At 40.2% G+C, this 10,921-nt stretch overlaps 1 protein-coding gene across 1 annotated transcript in view; it reads left to right on the top strand.

Moving 5' to 3' along the window:
- Positions 1-10,667, top strand: part of CARD11 (caspase recruitment domain family, member 11) — a 47,462-nt gene extending 36,795 nt beyond the window's left edge. Inside the window, exons 14-24 of the mRNA XM_009582544.1 lie at positions 489-621; positions 1,195-1,396; positions 2,252-2,378; positions 3,496-3,736; positions 4,151-4,247; positions 5,313-5,408; positions 6,353-6,485; positions 7,038-7,217; positions 8,395-8,519; positions 9,358-9,473; positions 10,031-10,667. Of these exons, the coding sequence (XP_009580839.1) occupies positions 489-621; positions 1,195-1,396; positions 2,252-2,378; positions 3,496-3,736; positions 4,151-4,247; positions 5,313-5,408; positions 6,353-6,485; positions 7,038-7,217; positions 8,395-8,519; positions 9,358-9,473; positions 10,031-10,235 (1,655 nt within the window). The 3' untranslated portion in view covers positions 10,236-10,667. The remainder of the gene's footprint in view (positions 1-488; positions 622-1,194; positions 1,397-2,251; positions 2,379-3,495; positions 3,737-4,150; positions 4,248-5,312; positions 5,409-6,352; positions 6,486-7,037; positions 7,218-8,394; positions 8,520-9,357; positions 9,474-10,030) is intronic.
- Positions 10,668-10,921: the final 254 nt, after the last annotated feature.

The raw sequence follows: 10,921 nt of genomic DNA, 5'->3' as shown, positions 1-10,921 counted from the left end.
GGAAAGAGTAAAGAAGACAGAGCCAGACTCTTCTCAGTGCTACCCAATGAAAGGAGAAGAGGCAATGGGCACAAACTAAAGAACAAGCAATTTCATTTAAAGAGAAAAAAAAAGAGCTTTTTTACTGTGAGGGTGGTCAAACACCGGAACAGGGTTGTCCAGAGTGGTTGACTAGTCTCCATCCTTGGAAATATTCAAAACCCAACTGGATAAGTCCTGAGCAATCTCCTCTAACTGACCCTGATTTGAGCAGGGGGGTTGACTAGACGGTCTCCAGAGATGCCTTCCAACTTGCTGTTATGTGAGAGTGATCAGGTAGGTCCAGTAAGCAAGACTGGCATTCCTTGCCATGGCCTGTGGACATGAATCATGCCTCTGCATCAGGAATTTCCTCCTTCAGTTTTGGCTGGGATCAATCAAACATCCATTTTCCCCTTTTCCATCTTTGTCACTCTAGGACTCATTTTCATTCTTCTTTCTCTTTTCAGATGACAGTCATGACAGGCAGTCACATGGAGCTCCTTCAGTGCACTCTTCGTCTTCTTCTCATCAGTCGGAAGGCCTGGATGCCTATGAGCTTGAGCATGTCAACTCCATATTTAGAAAGTTTTCTCTGGAAAGGTATTTGAGATGCCAGTTTACCTACCTTAAACAGAGACTGAGGGGAAAGGCTACTATAGTAGAGCTCCTCCCTTTATCTATTAGTTGCTGAAGATACAATGGCAAGAATATGATGTCACAGGTTGTTATTTGACACAAATATCTCATGATGCTATGCTAAGTTTTTACTTCTTTATGTCGGCAGCAGTATAACATGTTATTTTGGAGCCCTTTCATATCCTGTAAACCAATGAAGGTCATCCTAAAATTTCAAAAACTTCAAGGCAGACAAAATGTTCTAAAGGCTTAAATTTATCCTTGTGATCTTGTTATCTTGCTGCCACAGGTCGCTAGGTGAGGTATTATTATATATCTGAGTTATTCAGCCGCGTCAGAGCACTTGAAGCTATCCAGATGTTCTTCTCCAGAACTTACGTAGTAATGAGAAGGATTTCTTTTAGAGTCCTTAGATCCTAGTGCTTGGTAACACTAAAAGTTTATTTATATGTCTCTCATTTATCATGCATGCATTTAATTCTGGAGTGGTAGCTAAAAGCTGAGATAACTAACTGTTACTTCCTTTCATGAACGCAGACCTTTTCGTCCCTCTGTCACATCTGTTGGTCGCATTAGAAACTCCTGCCATACTATCCAGCGCGTAACACTGAATGGAGACAGTCTCAATTCAGAAATCACTCTGGTTGGGGGTAATGATAAAGGGAGCTTTATTAGCTCTGTCAAGACAGGATCACTTGCAGAGAAAGCAGGCCTTCGGGAGGGACACCAAATCCTAATGGTGAGCATAAAATAATCAACAAATAGTATTGGATGTCTGTCCACCTACATGTATGCACACTCACCATAATACTTTCCTTTGTTTCTTCTTTCATCTTGTATTAATGACAAAGCGTATGACTCATGCAGAAGAAAATCTGCTATTGACTACGAAAATATGGGAGAATAGTATTTACGGTCATCCAACACACGCACACACTTTTGCACTGGCAGTAGCTCTGTATGGAAGAGATTAGAGCAACTGATGCTTTCTTTAATGCTGTATTGTATAGTACAGCCTCTTTGAAAAGACTAGAATGGGATTTGCCCTCAACTTCCCAGTACTTTCCTGCCTGAAAGGAAGTTCATGCTACTTAGCTTAGCCTGATGACTCCTAAACCATTCTTTAGAGTGGCCTATCTTGGGACTGGACATGTTATGAACAGAAATGGATACAGCTGAAATATGAATGGAAAGAAGGGCTGCACACCTGCATAGCTGTCCCCAGCATCACATAAGCAGGAGTTCAACGGTGCTTCTGCTAAATTGCTCTTTGCTTAGTTTTGCCTCCATTGCCAAAGTTCCCAAACCATTTTCCTGTTAAAATGCCTCCAAGGGGAAAAAAAACCCCACAACTGATATTCCTGCACTACTTACTTCTGGGAAGCCTGGGATTGTCAAGGAGCTGCAGTTCTGTTGACTGCTAGCATTCCTAATTTGAGGGAAAAGAAATTAAATAATTAGAATGTAATCTGCATCCTGATAGCAAAGTATCTGCATTGTTAAATCAGAAAAAGATTATGAAGCTTAAAAAAAATTGTATAATTGACTCAGAGATTGAACCTGCACTGGAGAGTAATGTGTCTTTCATATCTAGTTGGAGGGCTGCATCAAAGGGGAAAATCAGAGTGTTCCCTTGGATACTTGCACAAAGGAAGAAGTTCACTGGACAATTCAGAGGTGCAGTGGTCCAGTAACACTCCAGTATAAATCAAATCACGAAGGTAAGACCAAAAGTATTTCTCATCTAAAATAGCCCCAGGTCTATTACACTAACTAGTGTGGATGAGAATGACAGAATCAAAATATCCTTTGTATTGGTATAAATCTGAAGCGTGTCCACTGGTGTTAATTATAGGTACTCTGTGTAACTGCTCCAGCTTTTAGCTTTGTGACTGAGAACAAAAAAAACCCATATGCTTGTCACTACAGGACTCTGAAGAATTTAGCTGGTGGGCCAATAATGACATGACTCACAAAACACATTCAAGCTTATTTTTATGTACAGTTTTCTGTAATACAATGTAGTGAGCTGAATCATCTTTACCCAGCTGAAGTCGATTTAGCATTTACCTGAAGGAGTTGCTCTGTTTATTACCTTTGTGGCTTTATCTTAACAGCTGGAGTTCATGTGTGGTGAACAGAATTTGATTTTAGCGTTCATGGCCTGTAATGATAATTTCAGGTTATGGATCAAAAATTACATTCCAAAATCCTTTTTTTACTGGTGTATATAGTAAATTTGTGTTGTGTTTTTTTTTTAATGCTGGTTAGAGAATTTCAGTTGCATAGATCACACAGGAAGTGATGTCTTTGATTTTCTTTGATGTTTTCAAAGGTAGGAAAGACTATTGCAATTTTTTTTGAGCACCACTTAACTGCAGATAAAGCATGATATAGATTGTGGGAGTGCCAATTAGACCTAATAATAAAGGGAATAGCTTGTCATTAAAATTGGTGGCAGAACTCAAGCTGTACTTACAGGATAGAGCTATAGCTGTGTCTGCATCTTTGCTGGGAAGTTCTCTGTTTCACAGATCATGTGTGGAGTACTGAAAATGGAGTTACCTAAACGTATCAATATAATGAGAATATTCTCTCAGATTCTGATACCAGCAGCATGAGCTGTTTCTGAATCAATGCCCCAGTAGTGTCTTTAAGGTGCAGGCCCGTAACCTTGTTGTAACTAGTGTAACTAGCACTCTAGAAGTACAAACCCTCTCTCGGAGGAGCCTCAGAAGTTTGTGCTGTGTGCTTCTCCCAGAGGCTGCCCAGGAATACAGCAGTACCGAGGTTTGACCACTAGCTGATCACGCTTCACCCCTTCCTTCGGTGCTGCAGGTTACAGGAAACTGCTGTCAGAGCTGGAAGAAGGGCTTATCACATCAGGGGACTCATTTCATATCCGCTTGAATCTGAACATCTCCAGCCAGCTGGACTGCTGTTCCCTGTCAGTGAAATGTGATGAGATTGTTCATATTCTGGACACCATGTACCAGGGGAGGTGCGAGTGGCTGTGTGCCAGAGTGGATCCTTTCACGGACAGGGATCTGGAAATGGGGACCATTCCCAGCTACAGCAGGTGAGTGTATTGGTGAGTGACCGTGACTGAGAGAAGTGGTTCTGTAAACAGGGAAATTAATAACTGCTGTAAGGAAAGAGGTATATGCCTTAATTTTTGAGATAAGGCCTGGTGATGTTAAAGTGTAATATGAGCTATAAAGCTTTAGAAAGGAGAGTCCAGATGTTACCTGGAAGAATAATGTGGGTTTCTCAAAAACTAGCATAGAAAAATATGCCATGGAGATTCTTTAATCCTTAATTGCACTGCAGTCCTGCTCATTATATTGTTCCTGCATTTACTGTGTGGTTCAGTCAGTCCTTACTGCTATTTCTATTTAATCTTTTCTGTAGGCACAGACCCATTGCAGGCCAGCCTTCTTCTGAGTGGTTTCAAAGATCTTCTTGATCTATGTGATTCCATCCTTTCTTTCAGAGCCCAGCAACTTCTTTTGGTGAAGCTGCAGCGGCTGATGCACAGAGGAAGCAGAGACGAGACAGAAAGCTCGTATACTACCCTTCGGGCACTCCGGGTAAGTATATACAAACAAGGTCTTTTCAACACCTGTAACTCCACTGGTACTTGTTGTTCATTATGTTAATTTTACAGAAAGTCCTGTTTACACTCTATGTAGGTTTTGATAGTCCCAGGCAACAGGCACCTTATGTTTGCTTTAAATAATACTGTCCATGGCAATAGACCTAGCTCCAGCACGCTATTAACCCTTCCAGCTATGAGGGAGTACACTTTAAAAGTCTAGTATCTGTTCTGTGTCTTAGTTAATCCTTTTCATTCTTCTCTGGCTGTAAGCCTCTAATGCATCTTCATATCCACATGAGGAAGAAGCTGTGTCCTTGGAGTTAATAATCAGAACTATTTCTCTCCTACTGTGAACTAGCATCTAATCCACAGAGCTGTCATTGTCCCACATTAAAAAGACCTCTCTCTTCCAACCCACACGCTATGGGGAGAAGTGGGATTATCAGGTCTTCACACACAACAGCCCTGCCGATTTCTCCTTTTCCCTCAGTGAAAGTAATTTGATTTTTCTTTCTTCAGACCCAAGAATTCCATCTTTACATAATTAAAAACTAACTTCCTGGTGTATTAGTTACCATATGTTATTTTTAGAGCTTGGGAGACATATATGCTTCTAACATTTGCAGAGACACTGTAGCCACTGCTTGTATTTGATTTCAGTCAAGGTTAAGTGTCATGCGTTCCTTCTGTATTCCAGTCCCCACTGATCAAAGGGACAGAGATCACTGGCAGAGACGCTAGTGAAAGCAAAAGCTTTGCATGCTATTTCTTGGTGCAGAAATTCTCTCTTTCATAAGCTGTGGAGAGTAGTCTCCTGTGAAGAAAGGAATGTGGAAGAGCAGTAATAGAAGCGGTGTTTCTCAGCGTAGGCCATGCTATGTCTACAGTTTGCTTAGAACATTGTATTTGGGATAGGTATTAAACAATCACTATCCCTTTTATTGGAAATATAAAATATCTACTTTTGCTTGTTCTGTTTCTCAAATGCTGTGATTTTTTTAAAAAAAAAAAAAAAAAGAGGGAGGGAAAGAAAAATTCCTGTGTTATTTTTTACCAGAATACATTGCAGCCAGAGGAGCCTGCCCCACAGAACGACCCAAAAGCCAGCCCTCGCCTATCCAGAGCAAGCTTTCTTTTGGGCCAAATATTGCAGGTAATAAAGTTCAAATCCTCAATGCAATGTCTGAAATAGTGGATCTGAACAGCAGATATTCTCAGGCTATCCTAATCTCCCCAGAAACCCCACCTCAGGTATAGAGGTTGTATCGGGATTTCTTCCTATCAAAAAGAGATTTAATATATGAAAAAGATGAATGGGTTGTGTTTTCTAACTGCTTTTGTGACGTGGGGTGTTTATTTTTAAGTGCATGCCTTCCATTACTAATGTAGCTTGATGAACCAAACATGTCTGCCATCAGAGGCTGAAATGTGTTTTGCTTGAACCATAAGGACAAATCCATTGGGCTAGACCGAATCCCCAAGTCTTTGTGAGATGAGGTTCCATCAGAAAATAGTCCTTTAATTGTAGGTCAGTGACTCTGAGCGTGACAGAGACTGTGTGGGTGAAAGACAAAAAAGTCTTGTGAAGGAAGATGGTTGTGAAGGTTAGCAAATATACAGGAGGAGGAATTAATATTTGGATAGAGGAATAGTTGGGTGGATGGGGAATGAAAGCATAAGCCTATTTCTCAGTGTAAAAATGTGCCATCTGGGAGGTTTTAGGTCTCTGTGGTACTGCAAAGAAGAGGCAGAGTTTTGGGTATAAACCTGTGATACATTTGTGCAAATAGTCAGAGTGCATATGTTACTCTGCTGTGGACACATCAGTGTGATAGCAGGGAGCTCTGCGAAGAAAAAGAACATGCCGCTTAAGAGCAGAGAACAAAATAAAAAATCCCAAGGGGGATTAACAAAGGCTCTGAATCAGATCTATGATATTTAAAGAGCCTTAGAATTCAATCAACAGATCCATGGAGTCTTGTCTTTGATAGACATAGGTAATTCAGATCTCGTAGATAACAAATGTGGGCTGATGAATACATGGGAGAATAAAGAATGTAAGAAATGAGGGTCAAATCTCTTTGTTCACCTTTTCAGTTTGTCAGTAGGTCTGAAAACAAATATAAGCGTATGAATAGCAATGAGCGAGTCCGTATCGTCACTGGCTGGCCCTCTGATCTGGCACGGACCTCATCTGAAGCAAAGAAGCCATTGCCTGATAAACTGGAAGGTATGGACATAAAATAGTAATAGCTTTTATGCACATGGCACTGATATAAAGGCTGTCTACATAACAGCATGGCTATGAAAAAATGTCATAGGTCTTTCCTATTACTAGCATCTATGGTTCACTCTGCAAAAATTTGTGACCAAACCACTGATTTCGCTAAAAGCGCTTGGAGCACCAAACCTTCATGAGCAAGTTTAGGACCCTGAAACTTCCTGTTGGGTTGGCAGTTCTTCCTAGGTGCTATCTTGCTCTTTGTCCAAAAACATTTAACTCTAAGTAAGTCAAGCTAATAAGCAGAAAGATGCTCCAAGTAAGTATCCTGTTAAACTATGAAATAATCTCTTGAAAGCAAAAGGCACTTGAATTATTTAGTATTAGGTTGGACATCATACAACTGGATATACAGTAAAGACAACAAGACAACCCTGGCAAAAGAGAAAGGAGGACCGGTATGACTAACCATGTCATTTCTGGTTCATGTGTATCTCCTTCTTTTTCTCCAAATACTGATGGAGAGGAAACCAGAGGATAAATGTCTTGTTCTTTACTCAGATTTGGATTCCGAAAGTGAAATCAATAAGAGGCTCAGTCTGATCCCTTATAGCTTGGTGAGACCAATCCACTGTGAGCGCAGGCGCCCCGTACTTTTCACCCCCACCATGCTTGCCAAGACCTTGGTACAGAAGCTTCTCAACTCTGGAGGTGCCCTGGAATTCAACATATGCAAGCCAGGTAATGGGATAAAAGGACCATGACTGTTACCCTTCAGTGTTGGAAATAAGAACATATATATATGTGTGTATATATATATATATATGCGTGCACACGTAGATGCATGCACATGTGACAGTTGCTTGAGGTACTTCAAGTCACATCAGAGTGATGTGTAGCTATAAACCCTGCTTTCTGAGAATATCTGAGATATTTGAATGTTTTTGAGACAGCCAGTGCACATGGTTATGAGATTCTGTGTCTATGAATATTCTCCATGTGTATGCTATGTGGTTGCTAGGATGCCCCTCAGAGACTGAAATGCTGTGAGTGCTCTTTCTGTTTGCATACTGTTTGCATACTGCATATCTAGGCAATGTGAAATTTTGATTAATTTGTTTCTAGTATTTGCTATTATGAGGAATATCTTCCCTAGAGCGACTTTAGGTTTCTATCTCGTCCAAGGCTGTGAAGATTGTGCATTTGATCTACTCGAAAGACTGATTTTCTTCCATGCTAAGTATTTACCATTAAAGCAATATGCAGTACTGTGATTGCTGTAGGGCAGGATTGTATACAACACAGCATTAAACACAGCTGACGTTTCATTTTTACACTAATATTGAATACCCACCGCATAGTACGCAGTCTTACAGTTATCCAGACAGAGAAACTGAAAAGTTAAGTATTATAATAAATATCCCCTGTCTTGCAACATAAAACAAAAGCTTTCATGTAGAGCTGCAATTCACAAGGGGGCCAGTATCACACATTGCAACCTAAGCCAAATTTTTTGAAACTTTAAACACAAATGCTGGAACACTAAATCCTTGTTTTAGGAGCCTATACTGAAGAGACCTTTTTTTTTTAGCACTTCTCAGCATCCTCCAGCCCTGAAATGTTACTATATAACATTAGGTGCTGGAATTGTATTTACTGTTTTAATTTAATGCCTTCATAGTGTTGTAGTAATTGCCCAAGGACTCATTGGTGCAGGATATAGCTGAGATGCTCAGCTGTGATCAGATTAAGCTTTAATTGAATTCAATGGAAGAAATGAGGCAGCTGTTAAGACAATTCATTGCTCGCCTTCTTTCCCTGAACCATCCTTATATCCTGTGTGAAGTACTATTGGATAGTTTTCCAGGTGTTCCGTTGTTGTAATCTTGATTTTGTCCTCATCCACATCTCTTCCCAGATATTGTAACGAAGGAAGAGTTCTTAAGGAAGCAAAGAACGGAGACTATCATCTTCAGCAGAGAAAAGAATCTGAACACGTACGAATGTATTGTACCTGCCAATATTGAGGCTGTCACTGCCAAGGTGCTTAGAGTACTCTGTATCCCTTCGATAGGCTGTCAGTGAATCTGTCTGCAATGTATGTTTCTTCTTGAATAAGAGACTGACCAATTTACAGTCGCATGTTCTCTCTCTTGCCCACCTTCAGTCTCAGATTTATATTTATTCTCCCAAATGGCTTTTATTTGTGCACTTGCTTTTCCTTTTCTTTTTCATCCTCAGCCATATTCTTTTATATTCTCACTCATTCCCTGTGATGACCCACATTGATGCAGCAAAATATCCTTTCATTTTCTATGCTCCATCACATATTCTGTTCCTTTTCGTATCATAAGTATATATACATGTGCCAGAGAGTAAGAGATACAAAGACCTAGACAAAAGAAAGGATAGCCTGAAACACAGACACGGGGGTGTACAGTACAAAGATAACAATGCCAAAGACAGAGATCTTATATCAAGCAGAATAGATTTGATGCACAGCATAGAAAAAAGGAGAATTAAAGTGATGGTTTTTTCTCTCACAAGTAGTTGCAGTAGATGTTCTCTCTGAACAAAGAGCAAGTATGTGTGTTTGTGTATATATTTAAAACTGGTATTTTATCATGCGCTTCATCTTTAGATTAGTCCATTTCTATTTTAAACCTTTTCAGAAAGCTATTAAGCTCAGCTGTTATTTGACTGACTAGTTGTAAACCAGTAGGAGGAGTTTGGACTTTAAATGTATATTTGATTAAATGTTTTAAATCAGTACAATGGTAAATGGAGAGCTTTTCAGCTGACCCCGTAAGGTATGGATACCTTTATCTCGAGATTCCACAGTGAATGTTCCTTTGTGACACTGTTATGACTTTGTTTTTAGAACAAGCATTGTCTCCTAGAAGCTGGAATAAGCTGCACAAAGGATTTAATCAAAGCCAAGATATATCCGATTGTTCTCTTTATCAGAGTCTCAGAGAAAAACATCAAGAGGTTCAGGTAACATATCAAACCTTTTGCATATTTGATATTCTGTCTTATTCAGTGAATAATTCTTGAGTCCAATAATGTTCTCACAGAGAGAAATAAAGACCCTCTCCTCTCTTGATCTGGTGCTTCTATGTGCACTATTTCCTCCCATGACTCCTCCCTGAAATCTTACAACCGGAAAAAGTTGGAATTCCCCAAATCTAGTACTCTTTCACTGTCACTGATAGCAATGAGCATTGTGGGAGGATAAGACTGAAGAATATGTGGTTTTCTCCATGCTCAGCACTCCCACAGCGTTTTCTAAGGTAATGCTAGCTGGAAGAGGAAAGGTCGTAAACACTTGCACTCTCCCTGCATTCATCTTCTTAAATTGTTTCCCCATAGCAAATATTTTTCCCTGGGTGCAGCATGGAGGTAAGGGGAGGATAGAGTAGCTGTATTCTCCACTGCTTTTATTGCTTGTATGTAGTCAGTAGAAAACAAATTATTGATGGGACATCTGGGATTACAGGATTAACTTTAAATGTAAGAAAGACATTTATTTTTGGTCTGCTTATTTGATACAGGAAACTATTGCCAAAGCCGGAGACTGAAGACGAGTTTTTACGTATGTGCCGTCTGAAGGAGAAAGAACTAGAAGCACTACCATGTCTTTATGCCTCTGTAGAGGCAGATGCATGGAGCAGTATTGAAGATCTTATCCGAACAATAAAAGAGAGGATCGGAGAAGAGCAGCGTAAAACCATCTGGATAGATGAAGATCAGCTATAAAAAACAATAAGTAAAATGGAGCTCTTTGGTGACAGAAGGACATACCCAGGTGGAGCAGGGGCTCGCAGAATTCTCTGATAGGTGCCCAGTGCTCACTCCTGTTTCACCATTGCTGGCTGGGGACTTCCTGCTGGCAGAATGCATGTATGGAATGGAACTGGAGCTATGTTGAATAGCCAATGTCTCAGATGCTGGGGATCTAGGATGTTGGTCAGACCACAGCCACCACCACAACTTCTGACCCACCAGTATCTCTTAAGGGACAGCAGCTGTTTAACACGTGAGAAGGACAAAGATCTTGAGAGGGAGCTTGGGGTAATTTATTTTGTTGAAAATATGGATCTCATTTGGCTCATTGAAAACTTCTGATGAGACCAGACAAGTGGAATCTAAGAGGAATAAAGCATGGGCGTTGGGCTAAAAGATATGGAATTGAGATGTGCCACACACACACCCTGAGGTGAGATTCTGAACATACCAATTAAGGAAGCTGAAGGCTAGTTGCTAGTAACAGCAATGCTAGCTCTGATGGCCGTAGCAGCTCTGTAGCCCTGTTTTTCCATAACCATTTTAATCAGAAGAGAAGAAAATAGCTATTATTCCTGGCATTAACTAAAATGACAGTTTTCCCTTTCTCTTTAAACCCCAGTTTTATTTAATATTTTTGCAGGTTTCCTTTGTAGTTC

This window comes from Fulmarus glacialis, unplaced genomic scaffold (assembly GCF_000690835.1).
Source record: "Fulmarus glacialis isolate BGI_N327 unplaced genomic scaffold, ASM69083v1 scaffold30257, whole genome shotgun sequence".
NCBI lineage: Eukaryota > Metazoa > Chordata > Aves > Procellariiformes > Procellariidae > Fulmarus > Fulmarus glacialis.
Note: the sequence above shows the minus strand (reverse complement) of the source record. Positions and strands in the feature narration are given on the sequence as shown.